Here is a 21,728-nt window from a genome sequence, read left to right as displayed (position 1 = left end):
GGTATTCAGATGAAACTATTACTTTAAAAAACTAATCCTGGTTGTATCTCTTTTTCGTTTTTTCGTTTGCATGTAACACTGTTTGATATTACTAACCGCACCGAGCCTTCATTCCGGGTGGTGAGCGAACCTGAAGAAGAAGAAGAAGAAGAAGAAGACCATAAACCCTTCTCGGAACGAGTGTTTTGTTAGTGGACCTGGTCTGCGATTCAAGGTTGGACTCTGTGATGATAAGTATCACATAACAGGTAAAGTAGGCAGCACCATCTTTATCGAAATGTAAGTATTATTGACAATAATCATAACTAGATTATATGCAAATTTATATGATAGGTACCTGGATCAACGTTGTTTAAACATGCGCATTCAATCGTGACGGCATCTATTTCTGTATTTTAAACCTACCCAGCCCTTTTCCTTTCTACAATCCCTGAGCCGCTGGTTCACCACAAGTGTACCTTGCAGAACTTTTTTAACCCCCATGGGTAAAGATGCTGTGTTGCTCACTCCTCTCCCCTTCCCTGGTGTATTATGGATGGTGTGAATATTCACATCGGTGACATGGCCCCTGACCCCCTTGTACATCATAAAATGAAAATGAAAATGAAATTGTATTGATGATATTGTTTAGACAGGGACAAGGAACGAAAAATCCCTGGGCAGTGGTAAAACATTGAGGTAGTTTAATTAGGCTACCAGGTTCCAGGACCTGTCCGGATCTTTGCCTCATTGAAAAGATGCACACTAGTGTTAGCAGATCAGTGGTGATGTGGACCAAAAGAGCATTTAAAATCCCGCTTGTAATAATAGATTTGCTTTTTGCTCTCAACTGATTACACTAGTTTACAGCATATTTGAACTTTGTACGCTGGTGGTCATTTCCCATGTGAAATCGTGTGCTTGAAATATTTACCTTTAAGCAACGGAAATCAATTTTTTCTTGGAAATATCCAAAAAATAAATAAACAAACTATTAATTTACAACAATACCACGAATCTAACCGAGGGGTGGTGTCCGGTCGATCGGGGACAATTTTTCTTACCTTTGGTTTGGCGTTGGGATGGTTGACTTATTGAAAACTTTAGCAACTGAACTTACTGCTCCATTATTTTAGATTTTCAATATGTCACTGGAATCCGGAAACTTCCCTAAAATATGGAAAAACTCGTTTTTAGTGCCTATCTGTAAATAAGGAAAAATAATCTGACATACGTAATTATAGTGGTATTGCCATTATCTCTTGCATTCCGAAACTTTTCGAGGCGATTGTAAATGAAAAACTCTTTCTTCAAATTAAAAACAGAATAACTACTATGCAACATGGCTTCTTTAAAGGCCCTACAACAACTATGAATTTGCTCGAATTAATTAATTATTCCTTGAATGCAATGGATAACGGAAACCATGTAGAAGGTTGTATACAGATTTCAGCAAAGCGTTTGATCGAATTGACATACCCATATGCTTCTTTTTAAACTTCGAAAAATGGGAATTCATTACGCACTCCTCAAGTGGCTTGAATCATATTTAAGTTGAATTCCATCCAGTCTCACCAAAAGGTGACGATCGCTTGTGGCCGCCACAATCTGGCAAAGTTTCTGGTAGGGAACATAAAGTTTGGGTTGTGTCTTTTGACGTGTAAACGATCAAATTTGAACGTTTACACGTCAAACGACACAACCCAAACGTCAAATAACATGTTCCCTACCAGAAACTCATGCTGGAAATGCTGTCTTACAATGAGCACTCATGCATAGTATTTCCAGTGAAAGCTAGAAAACTAGATGTATGAGTGCTCATTGCAAGACAGCCTATATTACATGATAATATAAGCCATAGTACGGGGTATAACAATCATTTGGTAGATTCTCCAATCAGGGCCGGTATTAAAAGTTAACTCGAGCTGAAGCTTACCGCCTTAAACCGGATATTCTTCAAATTCTCTTAAACCTTCTTCTATGGTAAATAACCAGCGAATCCAAACACATAAAGCAACCAACGATACAAAATTTCATTACTTCATTATGATGGCTATTGGTAGCCTTTGGGATTTTTTTTCCTTATTAGAGATTTGAATAGATTTTTCTCTTTTACTTTACTTAAATCTTTGGTTAATATTAGTTAATTTCAAATTTTCGTCCAAAATAAAGTAAAAATAACTCAAATTTTGGGTAGTATTTTTCCGTGTGGTCTACATCACAAATTCTAGATAAAAGGTCCTATCTGAATTGATCGATTCTCTTCATCGACTTTCTCTTTCGTTAAAACCGAAGTTAAAACTCAGCTGCAAAAGCTTTCCCTGTTGTAATTGACGTTTTGGACGCTTGATAAGAACCTCCTTTATCAAACTATGCGATACAATTAGCGCGAAATCTGTTTGCATAGCAGTGATTATAAAAAAAAGATGAAGAGAATCGATCAAAACAGATAGGACCATTTGAAATGTTCATCGAGGAATACTATATCAATGTCATTTATATAAAGTCTGCACTCAAAAAAATGAGCACGGCACTACAATGTGTTTCACACCTGATTTCGCGCAAATTGTTAAACATCAATTTCATGTGTGAATCAGATGATACAATCTATTCAGTAACGCTATAAAGCCATTTGTTACACATTTGGATTTCATGGACTTCAAATGTCAGTGTCAACAACCAATCCCATAATTGTCGAATATTCTACTCTCAACATCATATTGTCTATCATATATGAATTGCGTGTCCTGCATACTATTAATCTTTTTTTATAGTTTATTTAAAATATTTATTATTAAATTACAACAGATAATAATACTGAACATTATTGAAATTGATTTTGTTTGGTCCAGACATGCCTCGTTCTTACTCCCGTTCATATTTCTCCAGCTGCAGTGACTGCGACTGATGGAATCGCCATACGGATGATCGTTCTTCCAAATTCCGTTCGACAACGACATTACGAAAATTTTGACAAAAATTAAACTGCACCTTTCTTCTTCACCAAAGATCATCTCCTTGCCAATCCTTTTTTTTTTTTTTTTTTTTTTTTTTCCTTTATTTACAAGGCTTTCAGCCATTGGCTGGTTCGCCTTGGGTTGCCAATCCTGGATTACATCAGTTCTGAAAAGAAAAAGTTGTTTAGGCGGCATATTTTGAACAAATTACCATCCCGATTTTGTTTGCAGTAAAATTAATCCAAACTCGGTTTCACAGTACCTTAAGGCTGATGTTTTGGCAAAAATGTATAAGTGAAACACTTGAATAAAAAAATTGATTTTCTTTTCGTGTACACGGCACGCTATTTCAAAACTCACTCCCAACACAGTTTACCCATTTTTGGGTAACTGAAACAAGAACCATAGTTAGGAATACTATTTTGCAGAAAACACTTATTTTCAATATAACCACGCTTATTGCTGTTGAATCTACTATTATTATTATTATTTAGCTTTATTTAGGAGGCTTTCAGCCTTAGGCTGGTTCGCCTCCAATTGAATCTACTATGAATTCAGTATAGTTGACTATGAATGTTAACAAATTTACTATGATTCTGGCAATACTACTATGCTTGCTTAAAATGCATAGTAATTTTGATAGAAATAATAGTAAAATTAAATGAAATTGTTTTCTGCAAAAATCTATTGGTGAGGGTACACAGAAACAAAATCCATTGGCAAAAATACTATATTGATGGTTTAAATTAAATACTCCCACCAATAGATTTGTGCAGAAACGAAATTCATTTAATTTGACTAATTTTTCTATCAAAACTACTATACCGTTTGAGTCAGCATAGTAGTTTTGACAGAATGGTAGTAAATTTGATTATATTTATAGTCAACTATACTGAAATCATGGTAGATTTAACGGTATTAAGCGTAGTTATACTGAAAATAAGTGTTTTCTGCAAAATAGTATTCCCAACTATTATCTTTGTTTCAGTGTATTTAATCTAAAACGCTGTCCAGACTGGAGAGTTATAACATGTTATAACGGTTGTCAACTAATTGCAACACAGAAACCACCATCAAGATAGCGCTATAACATGTTATAACTCTGTAGTCTGAACGTACTATAAACCATCAATATAGTATTTTTGCCAATGGATTTTGTTTCAGTGTAGGTTTAGTTTTTACCGATCTGGGTGGATTGTACCCAAGTTTAGGTAGTTTTGAAATAGCGTGATACCATTTTACGATCCACGATTTCCACACCTGCCCACATACACCTCATGGCACGTCGACGAGTTGAGTTGGCCTTTCCCCCCTCTTTTGAGAGTTAGTGGGATCGGTGGTATCAAATTGACTCGTGGACAAGACAGGACAGTCGTGTCGTAGACCGAGTCGTAGACTTGTCGTTATGTAAAAGAAGTTTTTGACGTTCAGATTTTGTGGATTTCGTAAGAATTGTCCTGATAACAATAAGAAAAAAGTGCGACCCATCGCTCGTCAAACTGCAATAGTACCTAGTACATTATCTGAATAAATGTATATCTTAGATCAACAGCATTAGTAATCAAGGCCAATCATATTCATCCACAAGAAGAGAGCATAGATATTAGACGGGTGAAGGGAAAGGCTTCTTGTCTAGCAGCATTTAAGTGAATCTATTTGGTTCACACGAGACAACAAACATCTTAGGTGGGTACCTACTCTAAGAGCGCTTCGATTGAGTAAGCTGACGCAGCAATTTGGTGATTATGTAGTTAAATTGGTTCGTATCGTTCTTGTTTGCTTGCAGATTCCAATATTTAACTATCAGTCAAGTACAGACGTTATAATTAACGAGGAGACATTATGACTGGCGCGTCTAAGGAAAAAGTAATTCGTGTTGGCTCTAGAAAAAGTGAGGTAATTCAGAGTCAATAACAATCAGAAACTGACAAAACTATATGAGTTGTGTGGAAAATAAATTTAAATTAATTATTGTCGAAAATGCAAACGTAACTTCGCTACTATTTTTTTAGTTTATATAGTTAAAACTACCAAATATTGTTTTTTTTTTAGCTGGCGCTGATTCAGACCAAGCATGTGATTGCCTGCTTGCAAAGACTCAATCCAGGTGTTCAGTATGAGATTCGTGAGTTATAGTGGTTCTTGTACCGATGTGGCAATTCACTGAAATATTTGTCTTTTCCAGATACGATGACAACCGTTGGGGATAGGGTACTCAACAAGTCACTGCCGAAGATTGGCGAGAAATCGCTTTTTACAAAAGATTTAGAAGATGCCTTGCAAAATGGAGGTGTGGATTTTGTCGTTCATTCATTGAAGGACCTACCGACCGCTCTGCCGGTTGGAATGGCCATTGGGGCCGTTCTCGAACGAGAGGATCCTCGTGATGCCTTGGTGCTCAACGAGAAATACCAGGGCAAAACACTATCTACGTTACCAAAAGGTGCAGTCATCGGCACATCATCCCTTCGTAGATCCGCACAACTAGCGAGATTGCATCCTCATTTAGTTGTATGCGACATACGAGGAAATTTAAATACGCGTCTGGCAAAGTTGGATGCCAATGGTTCAAAATTTGCCGGAATCATTCTGGCACAAGCAGGACTCATGCGAATGGGGTGGAAGAAACGTATTGACCAAGTCATTGAACCGGCGGAGATGTTGTACGCTGTAGGACAAGGAGCGCTTGCTGTAGAATGCCGGTCTAATGATGAATATATACTGGATATGCTATCGAAGCTTTGTCACGTGGAAACTCAGTGTAAAATTTTGGTGGAAAGAAGTTTCCTCAAAACGTTGGGAGGCGGGTGCAGTGCACCAGTTGCAGTTTGTACAAATTTAAAGCGTAAGCACGATTCTAAAAGCAACAACCTCAACATCCTAGGTTCCGTATGGAGTTTGGATGGCCAAACGGAAATACGTGCTGACGATGGGTGCTCTATTCAATTAGAAGATGTCCAACTAGATATTGAAAATGGTAACAGTGTTCCCTCGAAAAGAAGCAAAACGGAAGATGTTGTAGATAATGCACTTCACACGGAGGCAGAACCACAAATCAATTCAATCGACGATAAGCGAAAGAGTCCTGAGATAGTGGACGACTCTCAACCAAGCTGCTCTAAATATGTAGACAATCTAAACATGACCAAGTTCATGGATGTCCATGGCGAAATGTTCAAAAAGTGTCCTTATTCGGCTCAGCTACAGAAACTGACGGAATCGGATCAAGTTCCAGAGAAAGGTCAAGGAGATGCTAAGGCAGTAGCATGTCCCAGTAGTGCTTTCCCTGTGGGAGTTGATTTCATGGGAGATTGTCCGTATGTTACCACTGATCAAAAGGTAGACCAAACCACACAGGGTGGTATTCGCTGTCCCATTAGTGCACAGTTGACAACTGCAAAGGAAGACCACCCAATCACCGACAAATGCCCGTTTCTCGCTCAAGCAAAAGTACTAGACTACAACGAAAATGTGGAGCGGAAAGCACCGAAATTAGAAGACAACAGCGAGCTGCTGTTTTGCGGTATGCATAGGCATAAGAATGTCGAAAAGGGAACTTTTGAGGAGTGCGAGCAGTTGGGTCAGCGTTTGGCACAGGAACTGATATCGAAAGGAGCAATGGAGGTCATGAAGTGTGCTCAAAAAGAGATCCACTCGAAAGTCTAGTGCAACGCAAGTGTTTCTGGTTATCTCTGGTATAGCGGTAATTGATTCCATGGGGCTATTTGGTAGAATTGTTGATATTGTTGTTAGTTTGGATGTCATATTTTTTGTATGAATACACACATTGAAAAGAAAGAAGTTTTGTATCATTTTGATCATTTAATTAGTCTCTGTTTCTAGTGAGGTGACTACGTGTATTGAGAGTCACACAATTTGCAGAGTAAGGAGGTGGTACCTACAAGTTTAGATTGTAGCATTCTGTTACAATTAAGATCATTTATAAAACCTTGGATATTACATCTAGCGGAGGCTATTCGAGAGTTACTAAAATCACCACTGTTTTTAGTGACAACTTAAAATTAACTAAACCTAATTTAAATTATTCGCGAGCATATATGTAGACATAAACGTTAATACAACAATTTAAACACTTTTGATGTTTTAAAAGTAGTTACCCTTAGTTGATACAGTTGCAAATGAATGTGCAAAGTATGAAAATTATAATAAAAAAATAATTATAATGAACTTTGCGCGAATTTAACGTCTCTTCTTCTTATCCTGTTTACGGCTTCGGTGATACGGACGCCTAGGTGTATTTTGGGGAGACGAATGCTCGGAGCTCGAATCTTCGCTATCGTTTGCCTATTAATGAGAAAAGTGGTGTTAATGCACCCAGCCAATGGGCCAATGAAAATGCACTATTCATTACCTTGGAACCGTTCAAGCCGTCTGCCCCTCCATCGGGGAGCACAATGCAAGCGGCAAGACAAACCATCTGAAATATGGCACCCACGTATAATCCGTAACGAATAACAGTGCCGAAAAAATCCTCTTCTGCGATGCTGACTAGCGTCGCACTCATTTTATTCTTTTGATAAGCAGCTTTCCAACAATGAGACCACCGTAATTTAATACAATCTCACTGAATATTGATTATTTTACCTCCCTGCGACGACGCATCACAGCGAGGGGCGCTCAATAACATATTCGATTGGTATAAGTAATCACAACACCCTCGACAACAGGGATGCCAGGTAAAAATAGAAAAAAATCTTCACATAGGGTACAGCGCTACTTCGTCGTAATCGCTCATTTCCGTTCTATCGATCAGAAAAGATCAATAATATCAATGATATCACGGTGCACAAATCAGTAATAGGTTCGTTCCGATCCGTTATTTCATTAGCTACAACATAAATCCTGTTAGAGCGACATTGTATGAATATTTACGCAAATTATTCTCAAAACAAAAGAAGCGCTCCTACACGGTAACCGCAAAATACCCAATAATGACTACAAAGTAAGCATTTTCGAGGGAAACTGGGACTACCCATTAAATGAGTAAAATTTTACCCATTTATGAGTAATTACAACTACAAAAACAAGTAGTAAGTATTCATTTTTGAATAACAAATACTCATAAATGGGTAATATTTTTACTCATTTAATGGGTAGTCCCAGTTTCCCTAATAAAAATTGTATGGTTAATTTGCTTAACGACGTGTTCTGGGTATCATCCAAACCATTTGTGGAATAGTTCAATGATTTGGGTTATCGTTCGTTTATGGTTATTTTTATTAGGGTTCCCTCGAAAATGCTTACTTTGTAGTCATTATTGGGTATTTTGCGGTTACCGTGTAGCGAATCCCCTTTTTCTACGTTTATTCGTACGACGAAGAAAATCTAATCTGGATCAACAATAGAAAAGGGCCCATCAGCATTTGTAAACAAACCGTTCTAAAGCCCTTTCATCACAAAGCGAAGGCCACCCTCGCAAACACTATCATCGGATAGGGGAAAGTTTCCCCTACACGATGATGGTGTTCGTTTGCGTGGGCGGCATTTGCTTTAAGCGGAAAGGGCTTTCGAACGGTTTGTTTACAAATGCTGATGGGCCCTTTTCTATTGTTAATCCAGTAATGGCGTTTCAATGAGTTTCAAAACTCGTACACTCAAAAGATTTTCAAATCTAAATAGATTAAAAGTTACACTAAATCGCAACTCTCCTGCCCGACGCATAGGTCGGTATAAAGGGAGAGAATAAGAACTTAGTATAAAAATGATTTATTCATTGAATGGTGTAAAGTTGCGGTGTTCATAGAATGCATAAAGCCTGCCTATCCGTCAAAATGCGTTTTTCATTGATGTCAAGTGAGGAATTTTGGAAAAAGCAAACAAAAGATCTGGAAGTCGTGGAATTGGGTTCTTATTGAAGAATTTAAATTAAATATAATAAGGATGCCCGATGGCATAATAATCGCACCACGGCAGTCGAGAAAGGATTGTACGAATATTAGTGATAATAATTCCACAATTAGGCTGCAAATAGACGTAACATCTGGTGCAGGACATGTTTGAATCGGCCCTTCAGTCATGATCTTGTAGATTTTGCACGAACGTAATCGGACTGGTTCCTCCTCTACGTACACCCAATGGCTGTTGATACCGTTTTGCAGTGTGATCTGTCGGTTCTCTCAAACACTCGCGCATAATCGTATTCAACAGTGTCTCTCTCATGTGAACCCAAGCCCGACGATAGCAAACGACCTAAAACAGTAATAAAAAGTCAAACTTCTTTGTCAACTTCGAGTCAACCACAAACTCTTTCTTGCCTGATTTTGGAATATAATCAGCTTTTGATTGTACTTATTGTCCACGTCATTCTGTTTCACGTACACCTAGTTACTCTCTATCGGAAGCTTCATCATTGTTGATCCTTCTCAGCATTCAATTCTGAATCACTGGATATAGCGGCTTGATTTCGTTTTTTCTTCCACTTCGGAATCGGCCGAATCAGAACGGCCGCTTCTCGCTAGAGGCCGCGATCCAGAGTTTGATCGAGTTGATTTTTCAGGGTGGATTTGAGCTATTATGGATACAATTACTCTTTTAGTATAGAAATGTTTATAATACTATTTGAGTAATAACTTACCGGAGAATGTGACCAAGAACCCGTTCCAGTTCTGGACTTAGTGGGATTTTTTTTAATGCGGAACAGGCTGTTTGTTTCCTTTTTATACAAGGTACTAACAAGGAGGTAACTCTAATACCATACTGTTGTACTCCTTTAATCGAGTACCTCAAAAGGTACAATTTGAGGTACTAGCTTAAAGAAATACAACCATAGAGGTAACTCTAAGACCACTGGGTCCCGAAGGAAATCATTATTATTTTTGGCTCACTCAGTACCAGAACAACGGTCCCAAGCAGTCCCAAGCTATTTCACTCACCCCTGCATGTTCTGCATGAATCCACACACCCCTGATGTTATCTGTCAAACTTTCATAGCGAATCAAAACAAACATAGTGTAGTAATAGAATTTCAACTACAATAGGGTATGTTAATCGTTTGCTTGGGACCAATAGGCTACTAAAGTGGTGAGCCAATTTAAAATCGGTAGTTTCGTATTGATTGTTGATACAACGGTAGTACAACCATAGAGGTAACTCTAAGACTAGAAGGTCCCTAAATAACGTGCTCAACTTTTTGGCTCAGCTCTGGTACTCTCTTCGGTCCCAAGCTAATCGATTCACCCCTCGAAACATAGGGAAAACCAATAACCCCTCATTTTATCTGTCAAACTTGCATAGCGAATCAAAACAAACATTGCGTAGTACTAGAATTTCGACTAGAATAGGGTACGTTAATCGTTTGCTTGGGACCAATAGGCTAGTCAAGTGGTGAGCCAATTTAAAATCGTTAGTTTCGTATTGATTGTTGGTACAACCAACAATCAATACGAAACTAACGATTTTAAATTGGCTCACCACTTTAGTAGCCTATTGGTCCCAAGCAAACGATTAACGTACCCTATTCTAGTCGAAATTCTAGTACTACGCAATGTTTGTTTTGATTCGCTATGAAAGTTTGACAGATAAAATGAGGGGTTATTGGTTTTTCCTATGTTTCGAGGGGTGATTCGACAAGCTTGGGACCGAAGATAGTACCAGAGGTGAGCCAAAAAGTTGAGCACGTTTCTTCGGGACCTACTTGTCTAAGAGTTATCTCTATGGTACAACCAACAATCAATACGAAACTAACAATTTTAAATTGGCTCACCACTTTAGTAGCCTATTGGTCCCAAGCAAATGATTAACGTACCCTATTCTAGTCGAAATTCTAGTACTACGCAATGTTTGTTTTGATTCGCTATGAAAGTTTGACAGATAAAATGAGGGGTTATTGGTTTTTCCTATGTTTCGAGGGGTGAATCGATTAGCTTGGGACCGAAGAGAGTACCAGAGCTGAGCCAAAAAGTTGAGCACGTTATTTCGGGACCTACTAGTCTTAGAGTTACCTCTATGGTACAACCAACAATCAATACGAAACTAACGATTTTAAATTGGCTCACCACTTTAGTAGCCTATTGGTCCCAAGCAAACGATTAACGTACCCTATTCTAGTTGAAATTCTATTACTACACTATGTTTGTTTTGATTCGCTATGAAAGTTTGACAGATAACATCAGGGGTGTGTGGATTCATGCAGAACATGCAGGGGTGAGTGAAATAGCTTGGGACTGCTTGGGACCGTTGTTCTGGTACTGAGTGAGCCAAAAATAATATTGATTTTCTTCGGGACCCAGTGGTCTTAGAGTTACCTCTATGGTACAACCAACAATCAATACGAAACTAACGATTTTAAATTGGCTCACCACTTTAGTAGCCTATTGGTCCCAAGCAAACGATTAACGTACCCTATTCTAGTTGAAATTCTATTACTACACTATGTTTGTTTTGATTCGCTATGAAAGTTTGACAGATAACATCAGGGGTGTGTGGATTCATGCAGAACATGCAGGGGTGAGTGAAATAGCTTGGGACTGCTTGGGACCGTTGTTCTGGTACTGAGTGAGCCAAAAATAATAATGATTTTCTTCGGGACCCAGTGGTCTTAGAGTTACCTCTATGGTACAACAGTGTACTTTGTATGTCTGTACAAGGTATAAGACTAGTAGGTCCCGAAGAAACGAGCTCTACTTTTTGGCTCAGCTCTGGTACTATCTTCGGTCCCAAGCTAATCGATTCACCCCTCGAAACATAGGAAATTCCAATAACCCCTCATTTTATCTGTCAAACTTTCATAGCGAATCAAAACAAACATTGTGTAGTACTAGAATTTTGACTAGAATGGGGTACGTTAATCATTTGCTTGGGACCAATAGGCTAGTCAAGTATAGTGAGCCAATTTAAAATTGTTAGTTTCGTTTGATTGTTGGTACTAATTACACGCCATTATTCAGATTTAGCCATACACAGCAAAAAAAAATGTAATATCGATCAATGTAATTCAAGCTGATGTATGAAATAATGATGTAATAGCAAAGAGCAGATACAATATTACATCAATGGCTGTCATTTTGTTCGCAAAATCGATGTACATCGTAGAACTTTATGTTACACAACCGATGGATTGACCTGGTTGCAGCAGTTTGGATGTAATATTCAACGACTTTTTTATCTGTGTAGTTTTGAATGAAATTTTAATCGGATCAATGTTTTCGGGGAGAAGTCGACAATCGATTAAATTTTAATCTATCTTTGTTTAGTAATATTTTTGAGTGTAACATTGTATCTGCTTTTTGCTATTACATCATTATTTCATACATCAGCTTGAATTACATTGATCGATATTACATTTTTTTTGCTGTGTACTGCTATGACGATTACCTGAGATTTGTCAAATTATTTTTAATATTTACACCGATTGCATCGAAGAATTATTATTTTATTTTTTTCTCCGTGTATGCAAAATTAATGAACGTCAATGTTTTGGGTACCGAAATTACATTGCTAAAAAAAAATCTGTCGTTTTTACAACCCCCTAGTATCGTCAGAGATATAAACAAAATATTTTGCGACATGGATTGAATCGAAGCTAAAAATTTAATAAAATAAGGCTTGAATTGCTTATTTAAGACAATCCATAATAATTTACGTGATAATGGCAAGGCTGAGCAACGTGCGTGTGAAATTATGTGACCAAATTTTGCTACACAAGCTGCATGTATTGAATAATGCTGTATCTCAGAAGGGGGTGACCGAACGAGAAATGGAAGAAGCTTTCAAGCTATCCATCGGTTATCGTGCGAGCCGTCTATCGTGGACTCAGTGGAACGACGGAACGCTGTCGATACTGTACAGTGTTATATTCTTGATAGCATTGTTTGTGTTGACGCCATTTCTGGCTTCTTTCATTGAGGTCATTCTTGGCACACGCTGCATTGTACCGAACAATTATCTTGTGTGGGAGGCAACACGACCCTTGTCCGATTGCGATTTTTGTAGAGGTATTTGGTTTGTGTTTTATTTAAATTACCATCTTGATTCTTGAACTAATTCTTTTATCTTAGGAGTTCAAGGACCAATAATATTGTCCAATCTTTCCCGCGAGCAGTTTAAGCCATATGCTTATTCGTCAAGGCCAATTATCATTAAGAATGCAATATCACATTGGCCGGCAGCAAAGATGCTCAATTTTACTTTCCTGAAAGATCTGTACTACAAACACCCTTCAGCGCTCGATACCTTCCATGAGGACTGTCAGTTTTTGCACTTCAAGTCCAATTTTCAAACCCTGAAGGACGTATTTCGCATGTCTGAAGAGTTTCGCACAGGCCACAAGCCATGGTACGTGGGATGGAGCAATTGCAATCCCTTGATACTAGCGGAGCTCAGGAAACTTTACCCGAAACCGCACTTCTTACCAGAGGATGCCGAAATGCCTAATACGGATTTTGTGTTTCTAGGCTACGAGCAGGGTGCAGTCATGCACGTAGGGCTTAGCACTGTCTCGTGGTTTTACTTTATCCTCATGAACATCTTAATCATTTTAGATCGATTACATACCTCGGCTGATGTGGCAAGCCCAGCTGAGAGGTAATAAAAGTTGGATACTGGCACCCACTCCAGAGTGCGATAACGAGTGCCGCAGCTTTAGCTTCTACGTTGAACCCGGAGACGCTCTTTTGGTGGACACACGGCTCTGGTACCACGGGACATTTATTTCCAAAGGAGAATTTTCTCTCACAATTCAATCCGAGTACGGATAGGATAGGTATGTTCGTCTTTCTTGAATGTTAAACTTTACAAACCTGTGTACATGTATGTAAGTACCAATAATTTTGGTTTTGTTTGAATAAGCTTGTGTGTCATCAAAACGTGTATGGGAGCATGCATTAAGTACATCAATTAAGGGAAAATTAACCTCCTTTTCGCCCTTAGAGCGTGACGTACTTAATGGATGCTCCTTATTTTGAATTTTCTCTAATTTGACTGAATTAAGTATATATATATATATATATATATATTTGAGTGATGCATACTAAAGAAGCAATAAATATTGTTGTAAATACGTGTAAATTGAAAGATGATTCATTAAATGATGACAATATATATTTTGTGTTGGTTTATAACCCCAAGTTAAACAGACATTTGAACAATAAGTCTGCCCGCAGTTCGATTTAATAAAGTCGTTAAGGAGAAACAAGACGAAAAACATGAAAACAATGAACATAAACATAATTTCTGCAATGGAGTTTCTTGAAAAATGTTCTGCGTCTCCTTGCACCGTAGCCCCAATGTTCCCTATGAATCGATGTATTGTTTCTTTTAACGGATTGATTTTCCGTTCCCATGGATACTAGTTTTTGTTATTTTCATTGAGCAGAATTCCATCCAAACGACAAGATGTCTTATCCTTGTGCTGTCTTCCCGGAAGAGGTAGATTATTTCGTTGAAAGTCTGCGACGTTATCAGGTTGTGGATATCGGAAGTGAAAGGTAGGGTTGGTTTGGGTTAATGAAACATCAATTTTAATCCACATTTTTTTATCTAGCTGGTTCGCACAGAATGAAGCCATCTTGAAGTTGACCCAACAGGCATTCATCGAAGCGAGTACTAAGCAGGAGGAAATAATAAAAGAAAAAATTTTAATCGAAGCAAAGCTTCCTGTAATAGTGCATGAGTTGTACTGCATTTTGATTTGGAGGGTTAAAATTTTACCCCATCTTATTGATACGAAAGATTTGCAAACTTCGTTTGTGCTCTATAGTGTTCTGTACTATGAAGTGAATGTGGTTGCTCTACTGGAAACCCTCCTGTTCCATCAGAGCTGTTGTGAAGGACTTGGTGATACGACTTTAGATCTGATTGATTATTGTGCTCAAGCTTTAGGGCTCTTGGTCGGAGCTGCTAATAACAAGCATCAAGATATTGACGATCCAAAGGAGCTACTAAAAGAACCATCAGCAGATGAAATTGAGCGACTGAAACGGGATATGGAATTCAAAGTAGGACTAAAATGTGTTACAATGTTAAGCTACTTGGTTAACAACTTGGCCGTACTTCCACTGAGTGCCGTAAATCGTGTTCTAAAAACCCATGATGTACCATGCTTGATAGCAGAACTTTTACATGCCAAACCATGGCTGAGAAAAACTCGTGCCGGCTTTGAAAAATTTCTAGAAGGACGCTGGACACCGGTTTACGGTGAAGATGTCTTAAATGTGACAAAAGATGAAGCGCAGGCATGGTTTTGTTTGTACGCAATACTGTTTCACGAAGAAGCCATGCGAAGTTATGAAGCTACTAATTTCCGAAGAAAGGAGATTGGAAAGTGTATCGGTTTGCTAAATGACCATGTTTTAGATCAAGTTCCAGCACTGGCTCAGTTGAAACAGTATCTGTGCACATTTCAAATGGGCAGCGGATCGACTGGAAAACAGCAAGATAAATTTATGCTAGACGAAATACCACAAATTAAGGATAAACTTGTAGCGAATGCTAAAAAATATGGATATGAGAAGATTATACAGAAGCACAAAGAGATATTTGTCGACTTATCGCAAGAGGAAATTGAAAATATGGCCAAAAAGTAATGTATTTATGCATACTATTTTTCCTGTGAGCTCATATTTACTCAATATCACCGAGCTCATAGAGTCAACCGGCAAACTTTGACGGATTCAATTCTTTCAGATTAGCCGCATCGTACAACACAGATATATTGGAAAAATTCACAGAACTAGACCGAAGAAACGCTCAGAAGATGTGCTTCACATGCGGGAAACTATCCGAGAAAAAATGTTCTAGGTGTGAATCTACATACTATTGTTCACGGTAAGTAATTATACCATAAGCAGAAGTTCGCGGATTTACAAACATTTCACTTTCGTTATTTACAGCGATTGCCAAGTTGCTGACTGGGTGAAACACAAGGAACTATGTCATCATTTCAAAACATTGTAAATCACTTACTTAGAAATTACTGGATTTTCACGTTATGTATTCTTCAATAAACACTCTTGCGATTACTTATTTTGTTTAGCTTGATTGCCTCAACTGCTTGAGATGCTCTCGGATGACATCATGGGCTGGGGTTTCCTCACCGTAAGCCTACGAATTGCGAAGTACAAAACCCATTAAGAACTCAATAAACTTCAGTAGGTTACAGAAAATTACCTTCAATACTACGCAAGAAGCACCGCAGATCTTGCGGGGTTTGCCTTCTTTGTCGATCTTGCACAGCCCGGACCACTCACCAAGCTTCTTGTTGGAATCAACACGAATCAATGGAATCTGGTGCTCGTTACATAGAGCCGTGACGAGTTTCTTGTACTGTGGTTCGTCACAGCTTTCGGCCAGGATGCAGAGAACAGCTTGGCGTTTGTCCAGGGCTTTGCAGGCTTCATGGATACCGTGCACCAATCCATCGGCAATCAGGGACTTCTTGAGCACTTCCTGCAGAGCTGTGTTGACGTCCATCGTTCCGTCGACTGGAGCGACCGGGACTTCACTGAAAACATTATTTTCCTTATTATTGCAAACGCTTCTTTCGAACAAAATCAGTTTACTTACACTTCGACATCCGACATGTTTCTGAAAATCAAAAAACAGTAGATTAGTCCGATGAGTATCAAAACACCGTCAAAAAGAAGGGGAGGTTAAAATACAGTAAACAAATTTAGTTTAAAGTCTCTTATCCCTTACAAATTCAATAACTAGTTGTGCAAATCTAACTGTTGGTTTATTGACTTTAACGAAGTAATCAATTTGTGATAAATTAAAGCAAACTTACATTAAATTTTTCGCAAACTTTACGAAATGTGTTTCAACAGCCGTAGCTAGATGACGGAAAAAGAGCGAAAGGAAAGTCGACAGTTCGCTCCCGGAAGTTGATGGTGGTTTTGACACTTGACTTGACAGTTCACAGCGTTTGCATGAAAATTTTCGGAATTGGTTTGTTTTCAAACAAGAGGAAACAAAATACACTGTAGTAAAAGCTCTCACAGAAATTATTGCACACCGGAAAAGTGAAAACAATAAGTTTCAATTTCAAAAATTGAATTTATTTATATTGTCACGCACCAACCAAATCGGAATGCGCGTGTGGGACACATTACGTCCAACGTCATAATTAACATTAGTGACTGAGTACAAATGCTATACCGACGCCAGGGAGACAGCTCCCACAACTGGACCCTACCTATCGACCCATCAACTCATGAAACGGGGACTAACGGCAACATCCCGGGAATATGAGCTGATATAGCAATTGAAATCTCATGTAATTTGATGTGTCGCATGATGATTTTGTTTCTTATCAGATGCTGGCTGCATACCCTAATAAAAAATAACCATAAACGAACGATAACCCAAATCATTGAACTATTCCACAAATGGTTTGGATGATACCCAGAACACGTCGTTAAGCAAATTAACCATACAATTTTTATTAGGGTACCCCGGGACACCCTGAATGTGTCCCGATGTGGCAAAGGTGGTTCTTGGAACTAAATTTGAGTTCCATTGAACAAGTAATTGAATTATCATGTATTTTGATTTTTCCCATGACGGGGTAGACTTAATATTATTGTTAGGTTAGATTAAAATCTATTTAATAAAAAAATATATATATTGGAAATGGCTCTAATATTGGCCTATATATGGATCTAATGCCTAGTTCAGACTGGAGAGTTATAACCAGGGGTTGAAACAGTTGACGTTTTTTACTACACTTGCTCCGTTGTCGTGCGCGACAGTCTGTTTGTATTCGAACACTCATGCTCTACCGTCGTCTCTCTCACGCAACACGAGCGGTAGAATAACATTCTAGCTAAAAGAAAATTATCAAAATAGCTATCATATGACATGCGTGATTTCGTTGTAATTCCTCAATTTGGTGTAAATCAAACCATTTCTGATCAGAAATATTTTTTCTAGGACATCATTACTTGCTATTTTCAGAATTCACACAAGTACAACATCAGCAGCTCTTAATATGAGAAAAACTAAAATACATACATACGTGACGGTCTTCGACGACAGTGTCGTATGACAGAGCCTGTCATATTACATTTTAGTTTCGTACTATACTATGATAGCTTGTTTTGCAAGTGTCGGAGGCAAAGGCAGTCTATTATCATAGAAAATGTGTCGACTACCGTGACCGCTTATAGTACGTTCAGACTACAGAGTTATAACATGTTATAGCGCTATCTTGATGGTGGTTTCTGTGTTGCAATTATTTGACAACCGTTATAACATGTTATAACTCTCCAGTCTGGACAGCGTTTTACAAGACTGGTTATAACTATTTTCAAATGATTGCAACACAGAAACCACCATCAAGATAGCGCTCTGTAGTCTGAAAGTGCTATAAGAGATTGGTCTCATCGCTAAAAATCGGCTATTTATCAATTTTATCTAGATGAACGCGTCATTGGGACGGTACTAATGGATATTTTTGGTCGCTTTTGAAAATTTAGTCGATTGCTGAATTTATGTATGGGCCCAAATAAGGGGCATTTAGACCGACATTACATCCATTTCCCTATGTTAGTTATAAGAATATGATATATTAAGTTTATTGATGAAGTCGCGTTTATGCTTCAACTGTTGAAAAAGAAAATGGTGGTGAATCACCAGGGAGTGCGCCGGGGCGTATGGGGGCGGACAAAATGGCCGAAACGATCAGTTTTTTGACAGGTATCGTTTTCGTCTCAAGCGCTCAAATGTTGCAAAAATGAGCGCAGGCGCCGTGGGGGCGCGCAAAGGTTGACCAAATAGCGCTGAGGGGGCGCTCCGCCCAAGTCCGCTGGGCGGTCCGTGGGCGCGCTGCTGGCAACTCGCCCGCTGTATGTGGGAAGGGAAACGTACACTCAAAAAATTTATCACATATCTAATGGATGGAATCCATGTGAATTTCACATAACTTTCCTGTGATCACATAGCAGCAAATCCCACCACAAAATCACATGAATATTATGAGGCCGATGAAATTAATATGAAAAATCATGTAAAATTAATGTGATCGCATAAATGTATTATGTATTATGGATGAAAATCATGTGCGTTTCCAATGGAAGTTACAAGAAAATTATTTTCGGTGTAGCTGAGAGTGTACACGGAGGATGGAATGGAATGGAATGGAGGATGGAATGGGAGGAACGGGAGGATAACTAATCGTACTAAACCTTTAGTACAAATTCCTTGGAGGATGGAACTTGGAGGATAACAAAACTGCGCTCACGGATAGAAATCTCCTTATACACAGCAAAAAAAGTTGTTGAATATTACATCGAAACTGCTGCAACCAGGTCAATCCATCGGTTGTGTAATATCACATTGTACGATGTACACAGAATCAAATGATGTGACACACAAAACCGATGTAATTTTTCTGACGTAATATATGTGATGTACACAGATGAGATGTAAGTAAACGAAGCGATGTAAGTAAACGAAGCGATGTAATAGTGATGCGATGTAAAGAAAAAACCGAGGAAAAAACGATGTATATACGTATACGTGGTTGATTAAATTGCTTTGCTATCTTTTTTCTCACATAAATTTTAATCAGTTGTAAAAACTGCAGTTACTCAGTTACAGATTACGGCTTCCTCTGGTACTGCGTGGAGTACTGCGCAATGTTGATCGGCATGAAAGACTTCCAGAAAGCATAACGACTAGTCTCCGCCGTGTTGAAGGGCTGACCACCGGGTGGTAGGAGCCATGGACCATGGACAATCAGCATTCCTACTGAATTCGGGTCAAGTAGAAGGTACAGCTAGCTGGATGGACTTCCTTCGGCACTGCGTGAAGCACTAACAATATTGGTCGGCATTGAGGGTTCCCAGAAAGTATGGCGTCTCTGCTTAGTTAACCGTCTGGTTGAAGGCAATGAAAAAATCTCGTCGCGGATGTTCTGCAAAGATAAAAGCGAAATCGTCAATAAATCAACTAAAATTTGAAAAAATTATTTCAACTCACAGGTTGCTGCTTCCTCTGGCAATGCGTGGAGTACATTCACTCCCGATCATCTAGAACGAAGTCTTACAGTGTTGCGAGATTTAATATAGCATCAACATTATATGATATTACACAAATTTTGTGTAATATTACACAACTATTTTGGAATGACTTGGTTGCATCTGATTCTGTGTAATAATTATGTTATTGATATGTGAATATTACACAGATGCAACATAATGGACAATGGTAATTTTGTTTCGGTGTAATTTAAAGAGCAAAATATGACATCCAAATGGATGTTATTATACATCTACTTTACTTGATTACATCTGTTTTGTTGTACATCATGTGAATTACGTTGATGCATATTACTTTTTTTTTGCTGTGTATATTGCGCGTTTCACACAAAATTGGACTAATAAACGCGTTTTCACTTATTAAAAAGTGTGATTACGTCTAATCGTCTTGGTGTTTTCGGTGCACTTATTCCTTATGATGCAAGCAATAAGTGCTCCGAAGACATCAAAACGATTTGACGGAAACGTGCACTTTTATCACACTTTTTGCATTTTTGGGACAGACCAGTTTCAGATGCAATCAGCAATACCTTTTGGCAAATTTCTATTGCTGATTATTCATAAAATGTATCAGTCAACTAATAAGCAGACGCCTTGCAAAAAGTTAATGAAGATCATGTTTCAAATGAAATGTATAAGCGGTCACACATACTTTTTATGTATTCTTATAGGACCTATGTGGTTTGTCTTATGTAATGTATAAGCACAGAGGTAACTCTAGGACCAGAAAATCCCGAATAAACGAGCTCAACTTTTAGCTCAGCCCTGGTACTATCTTCGGTCCCAAGCTAATCGATGCACCCCTCGAAACACAGGAAAATCCACGAACCCCTCATTTTATCTGTCAAACTGTCATAGCGAATCAAAACAAACATAGTGTAGTACTGGAATTTATACTAGAATGGGGTACGTTAGTCGATTTTCTTGGGACCAATAGGCTAGTCAAGTAGTGAGCCTCTTTAATAAAGTAACCTAATCTATTTTAAATTGAATTTTGACGTATTTATGATTGATGCTAATGAGCCCTAAAAAGTACGATGATTCAAAATTACCCATTTTTCCGACCAACCGTTCGTGAATCTTCTTCAAAGTTCTTAATACAAAAATAAAGATTAATGTCGGCAATTCTTTACTTTAAATTTTCTATGATTTCGATGTACACATTTAAAAATCTTTATTGATCGATACTTACATTTAAGATTATTTCTTCATCGGTCATATGATAGTAATCTTTAAAGGTGCCATACTAAATTTCTTTTAATTTCGATATGTCACATGGACTTTAGTATTCTTTACAAATATTCATCAATAAATATTTAAATACTGATATCATCGTAGCTTTGAACTTTGACGAAGAACAACAAAGATTGCTATCGATGCACATTTATAATCACCTTGTTATCGATTTGTATCGCTGGTTAAAGAGAGTTCGAGACACACCAGGTGACAGATGGCAATGTTTATATTATTTATCGACATATTCGGCATTTCATCGGAAGAAGCAATCTGCCGGTAAATGAACGAGAAGATCGATGGCCGCGACGCAGCAAATGTTTACCATTGTAGTTCTTCAAGTTTACGTCTATATATTTAATAAACCGTGATAGCATGCGTGGTGGGATTCTCGGCATTTGGACCCAATGAGAAAAATTGATACCTTTTTGACCTCTATTACACCTACATGGCTGACTGGTTGATGGTTATGCCAAATAAATATTGAATTCACCAAGGCGAACCAGCCAATGGCTGAAAGCCTTGTAAATAAAGGAAAAAAAAAAGAAAAAAAAAAAAAATATTG

General features: G+C 38.2%; 5 protein-coding genes across 6 annotated transcripts; 3 read left to right on the top strand and 2 right to left on the bottom strand.

Annotated features, from left to right (window-relative positions):
* Positions 1–4,308: 4,308 nt before the first annotated feature.
* l(3)02640 (porphobilinogen deaminase-like protein l(3)02640) lies at positions 4,309–6,690 on the top strand. Of its 2 annotated transcripts, XM_065227067.1 has the most exons (5): positions 4,312–4,413; positions 4,481–4,622; positions 4,723–4,832; positions 4,989–5,061; positions 5,122–6,690. In XM_065227067.1, the coding sequence occupies exons 3-5, from the start codon at positions 4,779–4,781 to the stop codon at positions 6,600–6,602; spliced, it is 1,608 nt and encodes a 535-aa protein (XP_065083139.1). In that variant the 5' UTR covers positions 4,312–4,413; positions 4,481–4,622; positions 4,723–4,778; the 3' UTR covers positions 6,603–6,690. The 2 variants fall into 2 exon arrangements, with proteins under 2 accessions (XP_065083138.1, XP_065083139.1); XM_065227066.1 differs by having other exon boundaries at positions 4,309–4,622.
* A 348-nt stretch (positions 6,691–7,038) lies between these two features.
* LOC135705373 (protein anon-73B1) lies at positions 7,039–7,506 on the bottom strand. The gene is made up of 2 exons (XM_065227068.1): positions 7,309–7,506; positions 7,039–7,241 (listed from the first exon to the last, which is right to left on the bottom strand). The coding sequence occupies exons 1-2, from the start codon at positions 7,459–7,461 to the stop codon at positions 7,137–7,139; spliced, it is 258 nt and encodes an 85-aa protein (XP_065083140.1). The 5' UTR covers positions 7,462–7,506; the 3' UTR covers positions 7,039–7,136.
* A 4,944-nt stretch (positions 7,507–12,450) lies between these two features.
* Positions 12,451–13,789, top strand: LOC135705324 (uncharacterized). Its single transcript, XM_065226995.1, has 3 exons — positions 12,451–12,889; positions 12,953–13,374; positions 13,436–13,789. The coding sequence occupies exons 1-3, from the start codon at positions 12,544–12,546 to the stop codon at positions 13,649–13,651; spliced, it is 984 nt and encodes a 327-aa protein (XP_065083067.1). The 5' UTR covers positions 12,451–12,543; the 3' UTR covers positions 13,652–13,789.
* A 205-nt stretch (positions 13,790–13,994) lies between these two features.
* Positions 13,995–15,917, top strand: Zmynd10 (zinc finger MYND-type containing 10). The gene is made up of 4 exons (XM_065226994.1): positions 13,995–14,380; positions 14,437–15,474; positions 15,579–15,719; positions 15,785–15,917. Exons 1-4 carry the CDS (start codon positions 14,289–14,291, stop codon positions 15,846–15,848), a joined length of 1,335 nt encoding a protein of 444 aa, XP_065083066.1. The 5' UTR covers positions 13,995–14,288; the 3' UTR covers positions 15,849–15,917.
* Positions 15,862–16,765, bottom strand: RpS12 (ribosomal protein S12). The gene is made up of 4 exons (XM_065226996.1): positions 16,678–16,765; positions 16,458–16,478; positions 16,062–16,395; positions 15,862–15,995 (listed from the first exon to the last, which is right to left on the bottom strand). The coding sequence occupies exons 2-4, from the start codon at positions 16,472–16,474 to the stop codon at positions 15,924–15,926; spliced, it is 423 nt and encodes a 140-aa protein (XP_065083068.1). The 5' UTR covers positions 16,475–16,478; positions 16,678–16,765; the 3' UTR covers positions 15,862–15,923.
* Positions 16,766–21,728: the final 4,963 nt, after the last annotated feature.

The sequence above is a fragment of the Ochlerotatus camptorhynchus genome, unplaced genomic scaffold, assembly GCF_037179485.1.
Source record: "Ochlerotatus camptorhynchus isolate MF236.1 unplaced genomic scaffold, CSIRO-AGI_Acam_v1.1 ptg000265l, whole genome shotgun sequence".
NCBI classification, from domain to species: domain Eukaryota; kingdom Metazoa; phylum Arthropoda; class Insecta; order Diptera; family Culicidae; genus Ochlerotatus; species Ochlerotatus camptorhynchus.
The sequence above is the reverse complement of the archived record's forward strand: the minus strand, read 5'-3'. Positions and strand labels throughout refer to the sequence as shown.

Bases quoted from the DNA above. Each gene is read 5' to 3' on its own strand.
- RpS12 (XM_065226996.1), bottom strand. The intron at 15,996-16,061 runs GTAATTTTCTGT...CGCAATTCGTAG, and splicing joins CTTCTTGCGTAGTATTGAAG to GCTTACGGTGAGGAAACCCC.
- Zmynd10 (XM_065226994.1), top strand. From the start codon at position 14,289: ATGTCTTATCCTTGTGCTGTCTTCCCGGAAGAGGTAGATTATTTCGTT. The intron at 15,475-15,578 runs GTAATGTATTTA...CAATTCTTTCAG, and splicing joins ATTGAAAATATGGCCAAAAA to ATTAGCCGCATCGTACAACA. The intron at 15,720-15,784 runs GTAAGTAATTAT...CGTTATTTACAG, and splicing joins TCTACATACTATTGTTCACG to CGATTGCCAAGTTGCTGACT.
- LOC135705324 (XM_065226995.1), top strand. From the start codon at position 12,544: ATGGCAAGGCTGAGCAACGTGCGTGTGAAATTATGTGACCAAATTTTG. The intron at 12,890-12,952 runs GTATTTGGTTTG...CTTTTATCTTAG, and splicing joins CGATTGCGATTTTTGTAGAG to GAGTTCAAGGACCAATAATA. The intron at 13,375-13,435 runs GTAGGGCTTAGC...TAATCATTTTAG, and splicing joins AGCAGGGTGCAGTCATGCAC to ATCGATTACATACCTCGGCT.
- LOC135705373 (XM_065227068.1), bottom strand. From the start codon at position 7,461: ATGAGTGCGACGCTAGTCAGCATCGCAGAAGAGGATTTTTTCGGCACT. The intron at 7,242-7,308 runs GTAATGAATAGT...TCTCATTAATAG, and splicing joins ACGGCTTGAACGGTTCCAAG to GCAAACGATAGCGAAGATTC.